Here is a 21,594-nt window from a genome sequence, read left to right as displayed (position 1 = left end):
AAAGTTCTAAATTACTTCAGTGAACTTTGAGTCAGTATTCATGAATAAGTACTCTTGACTTGAAATACAAATGCTTTTTAATAATGATATCTACTTTTTATCATTAAGAAGGCTAACGTGTGCTTGTATTTGACATATGGAAGGAAAAGCGGGAGGCTTTTCATACAGCAGAAACAAAGCCTAGTCATTTCACACATCCCATTCATTAGTTTCTATTATGAAGTGTCACAGTATCTCTTTCTGTGTCTTTTGGTTTCTAGAGCAAAAGCTTATCTTTAAGACCCCGTTAATACAATATTACTGTTTACCACAGACTACAACACTAATCAGTCGTTTGCATCAGTGTCTATGTGCACACAAACACATGCACAGGCAGTTCAACTCAGGTGACCCCAAAACAAATTTCTTATCATCCTGCAATTTGTGGACGTACAAGTAATTAACTGATTATATACAGGCAAACATTGCAGTACAAAATATTGAAATGAGAAAAAGAAAAGACCAAAGTGCCTTTCCATAGTCAAAAATATGGAGCAGTGTCCACAAAACCTGTCCCAGCTTCTTACAAGTACCAAGGGCCCCAACAAACACACAAGGGTATAATGGTTTATGTTTTTATTGTTCCCAGTTGTGTGTCAGGTGAGGCTGCCTTATCACAACGTGGTATAAACCTAACATCTTGCATCCTTGCCTTCCTGCTCCATTCCCTTCTCCCCATTCCTAGCCCGACACTCACTTTGCACATCTGCTGAAGTTCACCAGGTTCCTTCATGAGCTACATCAACCCAAGAACTCTGAAAAAACTACCTGAATAAAAGCAGCTGCAATTTAAAAATGCAGTTTTCTGGTGGTTTAAGGGAACTGAATCCACTCAGGCAAAAGACTGAGAAGTCCCAAAACCACCAAAGAGACAGGACATGAGATTTCATATGAAAGTGTCAGGGAAGGGAGACAGAGCAGCTAACCAGCAGCACTGAGCCTTCAGAGCAGATCAAAGTACCCTCAAGTCTCTGCTGGATGAAAGCCAGCTGAGTTACCTGTAGATTTGTTCACTACACCTTAGCAAAGAGGACAAAGGAACATTTGACCTTCAACCTTCACAAGCTTACTGCCACCCAACATAACTAACTCCCATTGTTTTGGTTGCAGCCAGGAGCCAACAAAAAGCTGGATGCATTAATCCCACATGTACATCTGTATCCCATTGGGTTGCCAATTACATCATGATATAAAGTAGTTCTGTGGACAAATATTCTTTGCACCAAACTCACACACTGAGTCCTGAGGTAAGAAAAATCTGTTCTGCTCCTTAATGAGACTAGAATCTGGCAAGGTGCCAGTCATGTCCAGTGACTGCCAATCTGGCAGTGTTATCTCCAAAGGGAGATCAGGATTCTGCCACATTGGATTAATGATTAATGGGGGAGAAAAGAATCTCCATGGGACTCATAAAGGACCCATGAATGATGAGCTATAAACAATATCTTTCTTTTTTTTTAAATAAGGAAGAGGTTCTTCCTGATGAATGCCAGCTGAGGTGTGAGCCTCTGACCACACAGGTCAAGAAAGCTTCTACAGCAGCTTGGCTGAGAGAAAATACAAGCTTTTAGAATTTGATTCTTGTGAAAGGAAACCAGTCTTTTGTTTAGTTATATTTCTCTACCAACTATTGTAATAAATTTTTGAAACTGAGTTATTTGGGATGTTGTAAAGAAACATTTGCTTTTGTGTTTATGTTAAACTAGTGTATGAGTTAATAATTTCAAGGTGATGCCCATTACTGTGTATAATAAGTATTGAGACCAGGTTCCCGAAATACTCTGATAAATGCCAGATCCTCCAGACAATGATACAATGAATATAAAGGGTGTGAAAAGGTGATTCTAAAGATGCTGCACAAAGTCCTGGAAAAGCAATAGTGTTGAGTGAAGAGAAATCTTCAGTTAACAACAGGAGCACTGTCTGTAACGAAGCAGAATAGCATGCTAGAGTTGAATTGATGTTTATTTTACATATTTCATATCAACTACAAATTGTTTTTCTTGACTTTGGATGTACTTCATTTACTATTTTGTCACTAGAAGAAGGTCTTTTGCCTCTTGAAAGTAAAGAAAGTACCTGTTTCAATTATACTGTGCGTTATTTAACAACTTTAATTGCAGGTATCCACAGATACATTTGAGGAAAAAAAAAGTAAAGACTGACTGGGGAACATATCAGCCTATAAATGTAAAGGAATAATAACCAGAAACAACACCTCTCAAGAAAAAAAAGAGAAACATTCTCAAACAGAACAAACCTTTAAAACCATCGGGATAGACTTCAGGAAGGAATTTAGTGCTGATGTCTCCCTGAACAAAGCGTGGATGGATAATCACTTCTCGCAGTAAAGAAATATTGTGAGCCACACCTGAAAACAAAACATCAATACAAAATCAGGTAAACATATTTATCACAAATTACAGTAGGAAACAACTTGTAAAAATATGAGCTCTTATCTTTGTAGAATAAATATTTGTCCACAACTCAGAGACCATAGTACTGATGTAATCAATACAGATTTACCAGTTTTGTACCACTCCTGCCTCACCATATCCTCCTTAAACAATCAGTTTAATTAAGAAGCAAACCTTCCAAATGTTCACGTCACCAAGCCCAATTCAATCACCTAGTTAAGTCTATGACAGCAAGCACAACCAAGAGACTTTCGCTTCAATCCTAGCAGATGGAGGCAAGACCAGAGCCTCCTCCTTGCAATGACAGATGAGTCATGAGCATAAGTACCAGCTCAGTTCCAGTGAACCCCGGCCCACCTTGTCATCCAGCCACCTTTATATACATGATCCTCTGGGGAAGAAATCCACCGTGTTACACTCCAATCGTAGCAACGAAAGCACAAAAAATTCTCTCCTCTAAAATTATAACATTTTTGTCATTTTTAAGTCATAAGAGACTCCTGTGGAACTTACAAAACAAGAAAATCTACTGCTTGCTCCAAATATACCTTTATCCAATCTTGTCTGGCCAATTCTTTCATTGAATGCCCTGTTCCCCCTTTAGCACCACTCCATGACCCTGCTTGGCATATAGCCCACTCCTCCTTCAAAAAAATTCTTTAACTAGAAGATTACTTATAGAGCCCTTATAGCCACCTGATTTTTTTCTGAATTTCTTCATTTCCTTTCATTCCACTTCTCAGCCTATCTTGTCTCTTTTTCGCATATTTTTCATTCCCTTCTTTTCCCCTGCTTTATGTGCCAACAAAGACACACAACTTCTAACAAATGCAACCTAAAGCTACACAGATCAAAGGACGCTGCCAGTGTTAGCCCAGTATTTGGATGTCCTTCGTCCATTTCTCACAGATGAGTAAAAGAATAATTTGTTTTCTCGAAGAAGAAAGGAATAAACCATATCCTATTTCCAGTATAGGCCAGAAAAAATGTAATCAGGAGTAGATGTCAGCACAAAATATGTACTCAGCATAGTTAACACTGGGAAAAGATTGCCTAGAGAAAGATTCTGAAGTCAGTGAAAACGTTTAAAAACATATTAAAGCAGCACCTGTCAAGATGCAGATATAGTTGGTATACCTTAGTTCAGGTAGGGGGACTAGATGACTTTCTACGATCCTTCAAGCTTTGTTTTTCTTTCAATCTAACAGGGCTGTGTAAATAAGTAACAATCCTAAACGGCACTTTGCCAGAAGTACTTGCAATCTAGCAATGAATATTGTGGTCACTAAAAAGTATTTTCACAAATAAGTTTTTATAGGAGGTGGGGGAGGAAAGCAGGTGCAAAAAAATCTGAGAAAAAAAATCCCCAGATAAGTTAACTTATCTTCTGCTTACTGCACTCCAAACTATTTTCAAAGAGAAGATACTCCCTCTTTTGAGAGTAGCACACGGGTCATCTCTGGAAATGAAAGCTTAAGATTATGCAGGTAAGAGAAAAACAATCTTTATCTCAATTGTCTTGTCAATTTTGGAAAAAGATTGAAGAAGGGAATTTGAAGAGCCACCACAGTTCAACCCTGATATGACTAACCCAGAACAACACTACCTCATAAACGTCAGTATTTCTTAAGAGACACTGAAGTAGGCGTGCAATTCAGGAGCAGAAACTGTCAGCGCTGGCTGCAGCTGTGGCATCCATTCCAGGTGTGGATAAATAAGAAAGCTGCTATAGGGAAGCGGTTATCCAGCCTCAGCCTTCAGGAAATATAAAGTCATTCAAATTCTTTCCTCTCAGTGTCAGAAGGATAGGCAACTCCAAATTACATTGCATTTTCCAGGTGTTATGTGCACATCATGTAGTATAAAATGCAGAGCACATCACAAGCCAGTTAATCTTGTAAAAATTTGTCTGTGCATCCACCTCTTTTCTAAAGCGCAAGGTTCTGAACTTCAATTTTAGATATGTTTACTTACAAGCTATTGTGATTAATACAGTGATGACATAACTCTGAAAGTTATTTGCACATTTTTTTTCTAACAGCTCTAGTTTAAAATAACATGAATAAGAATTCACTGTAAACTCAGGTCTCTCAACTGTAAATTAAGCTATCTCGATTTTTTTCCCCTATTGAGATCTCACCAAAGCAAAAACACCAGCAGTACAGCGACTGCAAATTGCTGTAGCTACATAAGGAGATTCTTCTGCACTCCTGCTTCTTTTCCCTTTGTGTTTTTCCAGTTTAGAAGCTTGAATAACATTCTTGTTATCTTATATGCAGACCAGTTCAAACAGTTTCAAAGCTTTTTCCCCCCTCCAGTCTGCTGCTGGTGTGAATTTTCAGGCTCTCTGTGTGGCCGTCACTGAAACCACTTTCAACACATGGAGTCATACTCAGCCTCACTGAATCATGAAGTCATAGCTTTAAAGTCTAGTTCATGAGCCATTAAGAAGCACATTACACAACCAGTTCAATGATGACAAGATAAAAAATTGACCATTTGATTAACAGAGCATCAGCCTCCTTGCTGCCTGTGACCTAGATAGTCATTCATGGACCCTGATCTCATAAATACTGAATAAAACTCACACTGCATCTCCACTAAACAAAAAAAAGTAAAAAAATATTATGCTAAATGACTGTAACTTGGAAGCAAATGAAGTCTTTCCTTGGCTGATACAAATTTCGCCCCAAATTTCCCATGAGAATAGTAAGGTGAAATATCACAGAGATTTTTCATCTATTAAATACCGCTTCAGGACTATAATTAGAAGACAAAGAGGAGCTCTTCAGTGCCCCCTGACTTTGAATCGAGGACTTAAATATGCTACAGTGTGTAACCAGATCATCTCACGTTTTTCTTTCTAAACTGCTATAAGATCCCTAGTGAGACGATGGCTGATGACAGATGACAGAGCTTATTGTCTCAACTGACTGCCCCAAAAGACCTGAAATCAAAAAAATACTGTGAGTATCTTAATTATTTCCAACTCCTGTGCATCAGAAAAATCAGAGGTTTCTGCAATGTTTTAAACTCCAAAATTCCTTTAACAAGTTCAACAGAGCAGAGAAGTCTAGGTGTTCCAGAAGCAATATAATATATGTATTATACATACGCAAATTAAAATTTAATACACAACTGTTTCCCTTTTAAAGTATGGTGAAAGACTGCCTTTATCAGTCCCCGTGATCATTATGTGAGCAACGGCCGCACGGTTCATCTACTTCTCAAAACTGAGTTGATACCTTTAGTGATGTTCCCAATCATATGGCTTAAAAAAAAAAAAAAAGTACCAGTGTAATCCTTCAGAAGTCTAGAAGTTTTAGATTTGCAATTTAGCGTGACCTCTGTCAAAGTTCATAAGGTCTCCATCTGTGTGTGAGTAACTGCGAGGCTACAGAAATATGGACCCCTAGAGCAGCTTGCTCCTGGCTACCTGCTGCTTCCAAAACACTGGCCAGACATCAGCCCCGCACTCTCCCAGGATCAAACAGAGGCTAACAGGCAGTGCTTATTTCATGCAAAGTTAGATGCTAAACTGAAGTATATTGTATTTATGTCGCAGCGGTTTTCAGGGAATTTTTCTTTTTTCTTGACCAGGTCTGCCAGGAACAAAATCACATTTGTTAACCTGACAAGCCATGACATTTCCAACAAACAAACAAAATCCTAAACTATATCAATTTATCTCCCCTCCAGAAAACAAAATTTCACTTCAGCATCACTTTTTTTACACTGTTAAGACTGATGCAGAACTGCAGTTACAGTTACATTTTTCTTTTCTCTAAGTCAAAATATAATAAAAAACTAATCAATTTTCCTTGTACCTCTATTTTTTCATTCCACTTGGCTGTATTCTTTGTACAATATTACAGCAGTAGAAGCTCAATTTAAGATGCACTTCTTGGATTTCAATTTTGACACACTACTTTCCAGAATACATTCGTAAAAGAGAGTGGACTAGCATTTAACTTTGCGATAAAATGAAATTTTAAAAATATATATTTGTATGCTTTATATGTAACAAACACATATTCTGGAGGTTCAATTAATTTTTCAGTTAAATTGCAGTTATTGCCTAATGAATGCATCAGCACACTAAATAATCATCACATTGTTCACCAGAGCTGATTAGAAACCACTACTTGAAGAAATCCTCATTAAGAAAAATAAAATAAAACTATAATCAGAAGAAATTACTCCCCATACTGCCTGCCTGTTTTTCTTGCCTCCTTCTCTTCCTCATTCTCTGGATTACATCTGCCTTAAAACACTCCTAAATATACCAGATTTTTCATTAACTTACAAACTGTAGCCTAACTCCTAACCTGTCTTCCCAAGAAAACACAAAGAAGAAAAAGAGAGTAAAGCTAATTTATAGAAAACAAAAAAATTAGAGCAGGTTAATGAACAGGATATCACACCACATTTTTACTCACTAAACATCAGAACTTGGAATGCCAAGGCACAAAACCATAGGCGATGTTTTCACTGTAAATATTTACTGATTCTAAACATATTCAGTGTTGATTAGCCTTTTTACAGTATTAAGCTTCTGTCATCTTGACGTCTACAAACACAAATCTGCATTTATCCATGTAAACTTAATTGGAGTCCTACATGCCTCTCTGTAGATAAGCAGTTGAATATACTTAACTTGCTGAAAATTTCAGATTGTGCTAAATGGAAAAGAAAGAACTCTATCTACATACTTACCAATGGCAAAAACAACATATAGAATACAGTACCAGAGGTTTCTCTTTCTAAAAAAAATAGCAAAGCCAAATTATCACCAATTTAAATGCTGAATAATAATAAATGGTGTGAAGTTAAGGAGGCATCTCACTTGATGCCTTTACCCCAAAAATAAGAAAATAAAAATAAAAATATTAAACCGGCTCTGCTCTGAGCATTATAAAACACTGATTATGTCACCCTCCACTCAAAACTAGAATATTATCATCGATTTACACAGACTATGAAAACACCATTTTTACACATGAAAGTCCATTATTACTGCTCAGCTAGCCTCCATGTTTGCAATTCCAAAAGTTGCCATAATATTGCCTAAAATCCTCAGCATTCAACTGTTTAATTGTCTTTCAAAGCCTGTGTTTTGCTTCAATTCACTTCAGAGTAGGCAATCTATATACAAAGTGCCAACCCAAAAGCAAGAAGAAAGGCCTTTTTAGCTTTGTAATTTTACTACACAAACATCCATACAGAGTTCTCACATAGGATCAGCACACCACCAACCATCAAAAATGAGCATATATTTCAATTAAAAAATTAATTCGTTTAGATATTAAGTCTGGAGCTCACAGAACACATAGACCAGAATAAAGGGGGGGAAAGAAGAGAGGAGGGAAGCAAATAATATATGGTAATATCCTACAGTAAAAATCGTAAGTTCAAAAATGAAACTAGATTTTGTACTGCATGCACTTCTAAACTTCTTAATAAGATTAAACAGTCAATTATTTATGGTGTTAGCAAACACATATGAATGTTTCAATCAGTAGAATAATTGGAAGCAGAAGTTAAGCAGGCTGTGTCAAGAACAAGAGAAAGCAAATGGATGGCCATCGTGCCACCACCCTCTCACCAGCCACCCCTTTACTCTAAAGGGGAATAGAACACCAAGACAACATTAAGTCTAAGGTGCATAACTAGAAATAACAGCGTTTGTCTTTCCATGCCTCCTCAGCCTGTCACACCGCATTTCTTGTAGTTTTTCACTGCCACAACTCTTTTTTTATTAAAAAAAAAAAAAATCTTCTCTGACAACAAAAAAGTACTTCTCCTGCCACAATACCATTGCCTTCCTCTTTCACCTGATCAGCCTATGCTTTAATTGCCCTTCCCTCTTTCTCCTCCATAGTGCAGTGGTCCATAACCCTTCCTAAATTACAGGCCACGACATTCCACTGCCAAGCTGCCATTCCCACTCCCCATCCCCACCCCCCGCAACTGGCTTCAGATAAAAAGAAGAGGTGAAACAGGAGGAGAATCTTCTGTCATGCTGGTGTCTGTGCTCCGAGCTGACATTACTGAGCACCCCGCAACAGTCCCTTCCAGTGGTTTTCAATTGAGTACGTTGCCTTCCCTTCTCCGGGTTCTGTTTCCACACTGACAGACTCAGGAACCTGCTGGTCCCTATTGCAAAGGGTCAGAGAATGCAGAGACTTGCAGAACTCCCAGCCCCTGAACCCTCGGTTATGCGAAGGGGAGAATCCACAGTTCGGTTGTACAATCTGTCGCAGCACATTTTTAAAGGACAACCAGGAAAATGAGGCTGTTTCATTCTGTTTAAAAAAAACAGACACTATGTGCTTTCTGCAGCAAAACTGGTTTACACACAAATATCGTTTTGCTCGCAGTATCAGTGAGCATATTTGTGTACCTGCACAGGATCAGAACATAGAAGAGTATAAAACTTACAAGTATCATTACCATTGAGAAGTGTCTTTTAAGTTAAAATATAAAAGACAAAACAATTTGGTAATTGATGATGTCTGGATCTCAATAAAGTTTATTGTGAAAACCTTTGTACCTGAAAACTCCTTTGTTTGAAATATATTATAAAATATTAAAACTAAAGTGGAGGGGTTTTGTTGAATGCATTTTCTTGGATAGCCAAGGCCTTCTCCACAATACTAAGCACATCACTCTTTTTCCTCCCAATTAGTGTGTTTATAGCTGCAAAAACTCAAGGCAACAGCTTCTGCTGCCACTTTTCTGGCAGGTTTCCATTCATAACAGAGAGTTAACTTCTACATCCCTGTTCCCCTCAAACATCCACCAGACTTATTTACCACTTGACTGTTTCCTTTTCTGTGATTGCCCCTCACTACAAGAAGGATGTTGAGGTGCTGAAGAGAGTTCAGAGAAGGGCAATGAAGCTGGTGAGGGGTCTGGAGCACAAGTCTTACGAGGAGCAGCTGAGGGAACTGGGGCTGTTTGGCCTGGAGGCTGAGGGGAGACCTTATCGCTCTCTGCAGCTATCTAAAAGGAGGTTGTAGCATGGAGGGGGTTGGTCTCTTCTCCCAAGTAGCAAGTGATAGAACAAGAGGAAATGGCCTCAAGTTGCACCAGGGGAAGTTCAGATTGGATATTAGGAAACAGTTCTTCATGGAATGGGTTGTCAGGCATTGGAACAGGCTGCCCAGGGAAGTGGTTGAGTCACCATTCCTGGAGGTGTTCAAAAGACATATAGATGAGGTTCTTAGGGGGCTGGTTTAGTGACAGTGTTGGGCTCGATCTTGAGGGTCTCTTCCAATCCAATTTTTCTATGATTGTTTTACCCCATATTGGAAGATGTCCCCCTGGTTAGTGGCTCCCTTAATCCCCCCTTATTTCCACTCCCTCCTCCTTGATCTAACTGCTGCTTACTGTGTCCTCAGATGCTCTTTTTTCCACTTTCTCCCAAATGGTCCACTATATTCCTCTGTCTCCACAGCAAGCAATATCTCCACAGGTAACAGTTTACACAAAGACTATTAATTTCATGTTACTGCTTTCTATCCAAATCAGCAGGGAAGATAAAAAGCAAACAGAGGTTGAAGGAAAGATTACAGGAATCTCTGCACTCTAGGATATGAGTTCTCTGCCCAATCAGACCTCTGGTGAACTGATAATCGGTCCTACTTGCTGCATAAACATGACCATTTCTTTTATTTAAATAAAGACAATTTTCATGCACAAACTTTCCAGAATTTGATATTGGATTATTCAGCATCATAAATTACATGACAAACACATGCTAAACTCTTAGAGAAACTTAGAAGAGGGAAATCACGAGCTATGTTGACACAATACTAGACACACTGAAAGGCATTCTTCCAATACTCTAATTTTTGTTGTTCAGATTAAAAAAGAAGAAACAAAACTCTAAGTTTCTGAAGAAAAGTGGCATAAAATAAGAGAAGAACTAACAACAGCATAAGCTCACAAGAAACAACTCATGTCTCATCCTGACAACCAGCGTCTCTATGCTTGACTGACCTCTTGAACTGTCCAGTATTCACAAATTCTCGAGTAATCACTGGATAAAATGGAAAGTGTATCTGCTTGAGACAGATCTGGGTTAGACCTTGAACATTAACCATACCTGAACTATACTGGAAGATCCACAGGTTACAATGTTACCTAATTAGATCCTTCCTCATTCAGAAGACTCAACTGAGATTTTTCAGTTCAGATTAGTTCTCAACAGAGGAGTCTGTTCCTATCAGAATAATTTATATTGTAAAAGCCATCAGGAGATCATTTAATCCAATCCACCACTCAAAGAAGTGCTATCCTAGACTTTTACCGGCTCCTATTAATAACACTGTAGATATTACATGGGAAAAAAAATGCAGATTACATTCCCATGACCACACTGAATTTATCTTGAGTTAGTCACATCGTTAGCATCTACCAAGAAACCAGCTGTACAATTTCTTATTTTAGTTGTCACCTGCCCAAACTGTAACAAAATGTTTAGGCAACAGGCATTTTCAGAGCATAACATTGTCACAAATATAATAATTTGATTTATTCAGCACTTATAATAAGATACTTTGATTACAGGCACTATATGATGCAGTCTTAGCTGCTTAAAATATTATTTACTCAATTTTTTTCATAAGTCTGCTTTCTTTGCTGGTATTAGATTACATTGAAAATTTAATTAATTTAATTTCATTCATGATTTCATCAGGCAGATTTAACCAGGAGGAACAGCTGAACCACAGATTCAAGGCCAGGTAATACTTAGTCCTCATCCATAAAGACTGTAGTCTGAGGATTTTTTTCTCTGTAAGTGCAACGGAGCTAAAAGGGAACAGGTAACTCTTGGATATCCTAAAGCTACATCAGTAGAAATTGCATTTCTGCTCATACAGCCAGCAGACAAGGAACAGCAGAGAAGGTCCTTGCACTTCACACTGTCAGCATGCCTCAGCCCAGCCTGGATGGGTCAGCTCCTGGAGGGTCTCTGTGCCGCTTCAGTCTCTGCATTCTCTGCTGGGACTGCCACAAATGACATTATACGGTGGCATTTGTTCCAAGAGGACGTTTGTCTTCAAGGAACTGGGTAAAGACCACTGATTTCACGCAGGTCAGCAAGCAACCATCAAAATATTAGTGACTGAAAGTCCTTATCAACTTTTGCCTGCTTTGAACTGGTGACACAGAAGTGATGGGAAAGACTCCATCTTCCATTAGCAGTCCCTGAGCTACCCATTAGATAGTCCTTGACCTGCTACCGAGTCACCCCATCCCATTCCCACCCTATGTGAGTGAACGAGCCTTTTTGCTTACAGAAACATTGCAATTCTTGGGAATTTAAAAATCTAAATTCTCACAGTGTATATTATCAGTACAATTCACACACACTTCAGCTGGTAATGCTCAGCTAAAATGCTTTGTAGATCAGACTTGTTACTTACAGGGAAAAATACGCTGTCTCTAAAACATAAAATCAAACCTAAGAGCTGCTTCCAAGGCAATTGGGAGGTGGTGTGTGGTGTTTCAAAAACGGGAATACAGAACACACTATTCAGGAAGGCTGTGGTGATCTCTAAATAGTTATGTACAGACTCACTATTCAAATATAAAACCTAGTAACTTCTAAGCTAGGTAAGTAACTATTCTATATCTTTTACCACTTATAACAACTCAGTTACGGAGAAGACTTCACATAATGCACTTTCACATAAGCTCACAGTGGTTTAATATGGGTTTACATGGCACCTAACATTTTAAAGCAAAAAATACACACAATCATTATAGAAAAAAAAGTGCATGAAACTGCTTTAACTTTTCTGATGTTTAATTGTTTTTGTCCATTTAAAATACCTATATTTTACTACTTCTGCATCACCTGTTAGGCTTACTTGAGCTTACTAGATACAACTCCTCTGAACAAGGAGAAGTTCTGTACATGTCAATGCAGTTCAGAACATTACAGATAGGACTTTCTACAAACTGCCCTATCAAGCATCATTCACACTAGGCAAATAAAAGTGTGTTCTGGAAATTCACCTACTTTTGAAATCTGTGCTGAGTAAAATTTGTCCTTTGTAATACTTTTTAAAAACGCATTCCCCCCCCTAGTTTATTTATTACCTTTTTCAATGTTTATAATAGATTTTGAGCTTTTTCACAGGTAAAAATACTACAGAGGTATCAGGTACAAACATTACATGCATACATGCACACTAATAAAAGGGTGTAAAAAAATCAAGAATGCAAATTAGTAATTTTCATATGTAAGATGTTATATCATTTGTAGGTATCTATATATCTGTGTATAATACCTAAGAACAAACAATCAAGTTCCATCCATATTATAGCACACTATAAAAGACCACGCTCCACACACAATTCCAATATTCTCATTAACTATAATCCTTCTAGCATAATTTTCCATTAATTCCTACTGAGTTCGAATCCAAGGCCTGCCTCCACTAAAAACAAAAAAAACCCCACACCACCTCACATCAGTCTAGCTATAGTGATATAATTTTCCCACTTGAATAAATTTATTCAGCTGATATACAGCATGGGTTTACATCAGCACATTGCGCTGCAATAGTCTAACAGCTCAAGTTGCACCACTATAAATCCACTTCAAAGTTACGCAGCTCATTTACAACGGCTAATCCTACCACCCATCCAGCTACACTGTGGTAGAGGGATGGTCATTTTCCCCTAGACAGATATATCTTTCTAGTCTGACACGGCATCTGTACTACTCAGCAGACAGCATTAAAGCCAAACCAAGTTTTATAGAAACACTCATATGACTGTCTACTATATGAGGTCTCTCCTGCTCCTCCTCCCAGCCATTTCGAGGAGGAATGAAATAAGCGTTTCAAGTCCTCCTCCCATCTCAAACTATGGAACAACCTGCCCAGCAACCAAAACAAGGAGCAACAGAAGCAAATCTTCCAACAGTTTCCTTCCCACCAACCCTGGTTCTTCAAATATACTGACTAGTAATGAAAAAAATAACTTCCCCAAACGCTCAGATTTTTGCCACATTACAGCTCCCTTCTCTAGTCATCCCTAGGAAAAGAAAGGATAAAAAAAATGACTCCGTTTTTTTCCCCTCTCCTATGAGTTTTCCTTTTTATTTTCCACAAGACACAGAGGAAGATCTAAAGATTTCTCCTACACAAACAATGACTTCGCCTTCTAAAACTCAAAAGGAGTTAAAGTGGTCATGGTTGACTCACCCCTGCTGCTTTAAAAGCCAGAACAGCTACTTCTAGGCAGTCAGTCAGCAAGAGCTGCAACACATTCTGATCAGACTACATCTGTATTTACCCAAACTTAAACAATTACCTTCAAAATAAGTTTATATATATATGTATATATACACACATATATACGGATACATACAATCAAATACTGCATTGTGATATTATTTGGTCATAATCAATGTATTAAACTGCTCTAAAACAGCAACTACTTTGAATTTCTTACAGCGTAGTAGCCTTTTTTCCCTTCCATAACATAACAAATTCTGCTATCATTTTGTGAAAATTATTATGAGTTTAAGGAAACAATTTGAATATTTATTTCATAATATTCAAGCAAAAACAATGAAAGAGAAAAAAATGAAGTCTCTTTAGATTAGATGTATCTTCTCAGCTTAATTAACACAATCTTTTCCTGTTTTAATTTGCACTTAAGAAGCAGGAAGTTTACTCAATTTGCTAATTACTACATTTTCAAGCTGTTTTCTTGAAATAGATGGCAGCCTATCACACTAGGAACCCAAATTTCAGTAGTTACCTCGAATTACGTAATTGTCTAAAGCCTCTTCCATTCTTTTCAGTGCTTCAGCTCTATTAGAGCCATAAGTAATCAGCTAAAAGAAAAAAAAATGTATTTAAGATACCTAGAAGTGAGATCGTTTGTCTCTAGATTCTGAATAGCATTTAAAATGAAAATGGTTTGTACAATTCCTGCAGCTACAAAAACATTTCTCGCACATTACTGTATCTATGCTTCAGAGAGTCTCTAAGACATCAAGAGAAAACCAAGATCTCTTAACCCATTCAATGAAAGGCCAGACATTTTTCCTTCATAAAACTCAGAGCACCTAAATAAGTTCTCTCCTCTTCTTTACATGCACAGAAAATTAGAGAAGAGGTTCAATATCTAGTGGACCCTTCTGCCTTCTGATGCTCAACCGACTTCTAAGATGTGTGATTTTTTTGACAGCTGAACTCCGACTATAATATCATATTTTCATTTTACCAATATGTTACTGTCAGAATCCTTCTAATAATCAGAAACTGCAAGACAAATAATCATGGTGTCAAAGATAAAAACCCATTTGTTTAGAAGTGACACTAAATTTCCCCTAGTCCACACCTTACTTCACTTCATCCCTATTCCCTTGAGCCATATTACACCTAGAACCTTTCAAATGCCCATTTACCAATCCTTCAACATACTCTCCCTCCTTTAAAAGATCTGTTTGTAAAATTAGTGTATCATACCTTTAGAATATTGAAAAATAATCAACTCACTTTTGAGATCATAGGGTCATAATAAATGCTAATATCGCTTCCTTGTTGTATGCCACTGTCGACACGTACCTTCAAAAAATAAGTAAAATTAATTATAAATGAGGAAAAAAAATATTTCAACATTAGATCAAATCTACCTGGCAGGCTTAAAACATGATGCCCATGAAGCTTATCACATACATTTGTTCCCCTTGAAGAACAAGAGTAATTATTTGTTTTCAGAGAAGCTAGGAGGGGGAAAGGGAAGCTTCATCCCCCACCAGGAAAAATACGTGCACATTATTCTCCCCATTAAAAGGAAACATGACTGTAATCTTCAGCTGATAGTTAAAATTCTCTTTTCTTCTCCTAGATTGTACAGTAAACACATCAAATTTGATCTAACAATTTGTGTTACAAACACTAAACTCCAACTCTGAACGCATCCAGTTCTGATTTAATCCCTGTAATAAAACAGTCGTAATTATTCTTCTGACTGACACCTGGCATGAAGGATGCCCCTTTATAATCACATCCTTTCTGCATCTCTATGTAATCATGTCCCCCACATTCTGCTGTAGCCCTTCCAAGGGCTCCAGTAGGAACACAACCAGGGAGCGTTCAGCAGGGACTTTGGAGCTCTGCTTATCAGCTCTGTAGGAATACTGATCCTGTGGTTTTCATGTCTGTAACACTTTCCTTCTTTGCCTCACCCTCTCAACTGTAAAACATTTTTTTTTCCTGTTGCTGCTCTTCCCCTGAGGCTTTAATGTTTACACAGCTTTCTCCATGGCTTTGCTTTGTAAGGACGCAGCCCCAATTAAAGCTCTGATTCTGCAGTATTCATGGAAAAAAATAACACGAGTTCAAAAATTTCTTTTGAAGAGGCTGATTGCTGTTAACCAGGCAAGAAGTTAGTTAGTACATTGCTGATTCTTGTTTTCATCTCTCGGTTTGATTTCATCACTGTAGCAATGAGGTTAGCCATACAAAACTTTTCAAATGAGCAATTTCTGAGGAATAAATATTTATTAAATTGCTGCTTTTGAGTGCTGGAATCTGAAATATTTTTTTCAAAACTAATCAAAATAACTCGAGAGTGATAAACGCATTCTGGGGACCATAAGGATGGAGGGCTCTAATCAAAGCTGTTGAAGCAGCGGGGCTCCGATACACTGCACTGTGAAGGGGGTGGGAAAGAGGGTCCTGGAATCTCACTTAAATCTTCACCTGTGGGAAGGAACCTTTGTAATAAACAGCAGCTCATCTGTCTGCAGCAAGGCAGAAAAAGGTCAACGCAACGGCTGTTAGGCCTTTAATATTTTAATTTAGGCAATTATCAAGGGACCACATGTAGAACCTCTTGTCTACAGAATCCACATGAGGGCATGATGATGACTTTATTATCCAAATGACATAAAAAGATGCCCTAGTAGGTGTACTCACTTCAGTAAGAAACACTCTCTGACCAGTTTTTATGATGTTCTTATTATTTTTAAAAAAGCATATACTTATTTGTATGTTTGCATTTATGTATTTACGCTTATATCTGCATATATTGTTCTTATATATTTATGTTTATTTGTGTAGCATATTTATTCATATGTAAAGGTAGTAGCACTTCTGTAACATTTTTATCACATCTTACCTGAATGTGCTTTATTTATGCTTAACTAGGCCCCCTGCTACCCATATCAGGTACATTTAACATTAGCTACTGATGGTAGATCAGACATGTCGTGATTACAGAAGAAACATGAGGCGTATTTCCCAGCTCCCCTTCTTGTAACTGCTAAACCATCCTCCCTCCCAGGATGTCTGCCTATATAAAAAGTCAATGCATACGTTTTCACATTCAAATCAGAAAAAAAAAATCAACTTATGTACTCAATCCTAGATAAATCCCTCGCCCACACTTTTTTGCAGCATACAGAAAATACATATGTAAGATGTGAAGGTATGACAAACATACTCCACACATACTTGAATGATCCTGTGACTTTTGTCTCCAAAGTAGCACCTATAAAGTGATTACATGCAAGTGTTCAGTGGTGCTTCATATAGGCATACATGTGCATGTAAGTATTTATACAGGTAAATCATATTTTAATAAAGAAAAAAAGCATCATGTTCTAAGAAAATTACAGACTACATGACACAAAACCAGCCAGTATTCTTCCTATCTATGGCTAAGAAATAACCCCTCACACAGCCATGCACATCAGTTTCACCAGCCTGACCAGCTGACACGTGGGCACAGGTAGACAACCAGAGCTAACCTGAAACATGGAAGAAATGAATTGACAGTGCATTGGGCAATACACTACTCGTAAGCCAAACTCACTGTGACACGCTACAAGTCTCTGCTAATTTTTTTTAAAGCCAACTTGTTGACAATTCTAAAATCTAAAAGACAGAAAACAAACACCATGGCACAATGGGCCTGTAATGCTGAACTTTTTTAGTCGTATTAATTTTGTTTGTAGCAGCAGGACATTCTCAGGAGAGAAATTAGTTTCACAGTGGCAGAAAATATGTATTAAGACACCAAACCATGAGTGTCGACACAAAAATAGCTGCTCTATTTTTAATACGACAACAGAAGTAAACAGAACGAGAACAGCCCAGGCACTCCGTATGAGCTCCTCAAACCATTGCTCTGAACCCTCCAGTGTAATTAGAATTTCTTTCTTCGGTACCACGATGGACCACGTGAAGCGATCAGGCATCTCCCACCCTTCATTTTCAATTCACCTCTCCGCCTAAGCACAACTCCCAGCCCACCCCGTCTACCTGACAAGTGACAGCCCAATCTGATTAAATGCTTGCAAGGGAGGGGACTCATGGGCCTCCATGACAGGCCAAAAGTGATCACCATGGAGATACATAATTACAGCTGTCAACGCATCTACTGTCCTGCTGGCATCAATTTGATTGCTCCCAGCAATAATGATAGACAAAGCTTAGTGTGCACTCTCCTGCACCCAATCACTTTATCTATTCCGTGGTCCATTTAGCTGACATGCAACATTCACACAAGCAAATAACAGCAGTAAGCAGAACATTCAAGGCATTTTAATTGTTTTTTCTTTGTATGGATGGCTCACAAGCGCAAATGTTATTACATAAAACTCCTGCTGCAGCATTAATTGAAGAAAGATTTGGTGGGACAAAGACTGTAGGGGGTACAGTTTGTCCATTATCACTTGTACTTTCAACAGGTCTCACGTTTGGAAAATTGCAAATTGCAAAAACTTGCAAGGGCAAAATGTTTGACATCCTGTTAGCTGTTACAACATGGTGAAAACTTCTAACAACCACTGGAGTATTCATTATAAATTCTTATTAAATACACTCTTTGTTTCATTAAAAAAAAGTTAAGATACATCCAATGATACCTTTTTCACTCATCTCCTCTTTAAGATCACATTGTGCCTTTTAGATCTTCAAAATTTTTTCCTGCTTTCAGGCTTTGAACACAGCATGAAGCCTTAAAGACCAGAAAGGGTCAGGTCCCTTTGGAAAGTACATGGGCAAAAACAATTTAAGAAGCAAAATAAATCATATATCCAATAACATCTCCACATTTAAGATTCCTCCTGTAATCTTTCTCTATTTTCTGTGCAAGCAATCAGACTGAATAATCGTATTCACAGATGGTACAGCCTTGTCATTCCACTGACTGACACAGTGTCATGTATATGTGCACTTACAGCTTAGACTACCTTGATTTTACAGCAAGGCTGTGTCCTTGTTCTTTACACATGGCAGAAAACACTGTTTGTTAAACAGCTGTTCCATATAGTTAGAATGCATCCTGAAACGTGTAATAATAGCTGTAACAAATTTCCTCTTTAAAGTCTGCAAAGCTAAACAGAAACCACTGGCAGTTTCGAACTGGTGTCCCCAGTTCACTGTGCTTAGAGAGCTGACTCAGCATTTCGCTCTCCTTTCTATTCACCGTGGCATTTTTACTAAAGCTGCATTTGAAAACCTTAAGCTGAAAGTCATAGAACATTAAGAAAATATGTCAACACATAATGGTTTCCTGTTATACCAAATTTGAACATTTTAAACCCAGTTTGGAACTGCACAATTTTAAGCAGTTTTTCAGGCTGCACAATTATTACCATGTCCTGTCCCCTCCCAGCAAAAACATGGAAAGAAGGCCTGATTTACATAGCTGCTGAGTACTTATAGTCCAAGTCTGTAAAATAAACACTCAGTACCTACAAAAACCAGAACCAAGTTACTTACACTCGGCAAATGCAAAGGCTCCTGATACTGAGACAGTTTACCAATGGATGGCAAGCCAAAAGATTTGTAGGGGTCCTGAAATAAAATTCAACATGAGACAGCGTTCAGCTTTTACAGATGCAGAGAAGATAATATTAAAAAGCTTGGAGTCTAACAGAAACAACTGCTGGAATAACTTTGTTTTCTTCCCCAGAATTACTCGTGTTGAGGTACATTTCTTCAGACCCCTGTGACTCCAAATAAAGAACTGGAAGCATATACATTCTCTTTCACCACAGTCAAAAAGCAGGAAAGAAGTGTTCTGCACATAGCTATAGTACACCACCAAAACATACAAAGATGACATTTTCTTTTGCTACATCATGCCTTGGAAGATGGACAGGAAAGTATTCAGAAGAGTGGAGTTGAGAAGAGAGTATAAGGAAAAAAATGATAAACATTAAAAGGGCAGTTAGAAATCCAGTTATCTTAGAAAAATCAATCCAACCTTTATGCCTTTGGAAACTGCAAATCTCCTAAATAATGCAATACCAATATAAACTTAATAAAAGAACAAATAAACATATGGCTTACAGAATAACCAAACTGATGGCAAAGTAGTTGGGTCCGCTGTTTATAAATGTGAGGGAATCTAAGCTGAACAACAAAAAAATCCCAAGCATCAGTGTCCTGGGTTTGCCTACTTCAGGGTAAAGCCTACTCATACTTAGAACAGTTTCCATGCCAATCACCGGGCAAATATTTATTCTTTATCCAACTCATTCATATAACTTGTAATTAGTAGAGCGCACTGAAGAGTATGTGCACATCATGAAGAGAAAGAAAAAAAAAATGCCTTGGGTCACAAAAGCCACGATAGTTAGGAGAGTGAAAAAACATCTCCAGGTGCTGAATTGTTTTTTGAAAAGCACAGTTACCTATAACATTCCTCAAACAAAGTAAAGGAAGCTAAGCGCCATTTTTCAATTAACAAATCTTTCTCTTCATGTATCAAAAATGACAGTAGAAAGATGTTGCCTTGAAATATCCTAAACATGCTTGAAAATGGGGTTTATATTTTTGAAAGCATTTTGGAGGTGAGATAGAGTCATATCGTAATTACCATGTCCTGGAGTGCACTTTGGAAGTCTGTCTTATAAACTGTAGTTTTAGAAGCTATGTAACTTGGTTTTTCACCAACCTACTTAAATGTTTTAGTACAACAACAAAAATTCTGTAAGCCATTGAATTTCAACTGTCTTTTTAAGACAAGCTTCAAGTACACAAGAAAGCTGGAAACACTAGTAGCAAATAACTCCAACACTGCATAATTAAATGTGAGCAGAACATACAGCAAATGTCCCTAGAAATAAACTTCAGTTCTCTCTCTTACCACTTTTAATTTTGATTTTCAGGAAAAAAGGCATGTTGAAATATATACTGTATTTTGAATTTAAAAAAAAAATAAAATTCTACAATTCTACAAAAGCTCTTTAACCATTTGTGTTACATATTCTAAATCATTACTTCCGTATGATATTCCTTGACTTCACCTTGGCATCTATCCACACCTGGGTATTATTGCTCCACGATTCAACCACCTCCCCTCCTCCCCATTACCACTCATTTACCTCAGCATAAACTCGACATTCAACCGCCCAGCCGTTGATGGGAATATCAGCCTGTTTGTGCCTGAGAGGGTAACCCTTAGCAACACGGATCATTTCTTGGACTAAGTCCAGGCCGGTAATGCATTCTGTGACGGGATGTTCAACCTGCAAGGTCAACAACTGTCAGTCAGTAGGTAAAAAAAAACAAAACACCACCACCCACAACCACTCTCTGTAAACAAACACAGATAAACAAGAAATTAGATCAGCCAAAGAACAGACAAAGAACATGTTCCCATCTTGGGTTTTTTCCCAAAAATTAAATTCCTGCTTGACAAACTCAGGCAAACACGGTCTTTGCAAGGAAACTCCAAAAAATAAGATAAGTAACAGATTACAATAACTAGGAGCAGCATACAAAAGGAAAACTATAGAGAATGCATAGGGTTTGGGGTTTTGCACAGGGGGAATTTCCATTTACTTCACAAATTCAAATGCACCTGGTGACAACGAGTTAATTTTCCTTTGTTCAGAAGCTTTTCCCATTCGAGTTTCTTTTGAAAATACTCACACTGTAGCCATAAATATATTTGAACTGAAAATCGCAAAGTAGCTGATAATCAACCCATTCTGCTACACTTAACAAGGCACATACAAGAGCCGCTTACAATTTTCCATAGAACCAGCCTACCCTAAATCTCATCCATTCGCCTGCTTTCACTAACCTGTCCTGACAAGCAACCAGATTAGCGTAATCTTGCATCAGCGCAGTGTAGCAGAAAC

At 37.9% G+C, this 21,594-nt stretch overlaps 1 protein-coding gene across 3 annotated transcripts in view; it reads right to left on the bottom strand.

The window, feature by feature from the left end:
* PCCA (propionyl-CoA carboxylase subunit alpha) overlaps positions 1 to 21,594 on the bottom strand; it is a 283,490-nt gene that overhangs the window by 144,874 nt on the left and 117,022 nt on the right. For all 3 annotated transcript variants that reach the window (XM_065829712.2, XM_071807058.1, XM_071807055.1), the window contains exons 13-17: positions 20,833 to 20,976; positions 19,223 to 19,297; positions 14,987 to 15,055; positions 14,244 to 14,319; positions 2,300 to 2,410 (exon numbers count right to left, since the gene is read on the bottom strand). In XM_065829712.2, coding sequence (XP_065685784.2) covers positions 2,300 to 2,410; positions 14,244 to 14,319; positions 14,987 to 15,055; positions 19,223 to 19,297; positions 20,833 to 20,976 — 475 coding nt within the window. The remainder of the gene's footprint in view (positions 1 to 2,299; positions 2,411 to 14,243; positions 14,320 to 14,986; positions 15,056 to 19,222; positions 19,298 to 20,832; positions 20,977 to 21,594) is intronic.

Source organism: Patagioenas fasciata, chromosome 1 (genome assembly GCF_037038585.1).
Source record: "Patagioenas fasciata isolate bPatFas1 chromosome 1, bPatFas1.hap1, whole genome shotgun sequence".
Classification (NCBI taxonomy): Eukaryota; Metazoa; Chordata; class Aves; order Columbiformes; family Columbidae; genus Patagioenas; species Patagioenas fasciata.
Note: the sequence above shows the minus strand (reverse complement) of the source record. Positions and strands in the feature narration are given on the sequence as shown.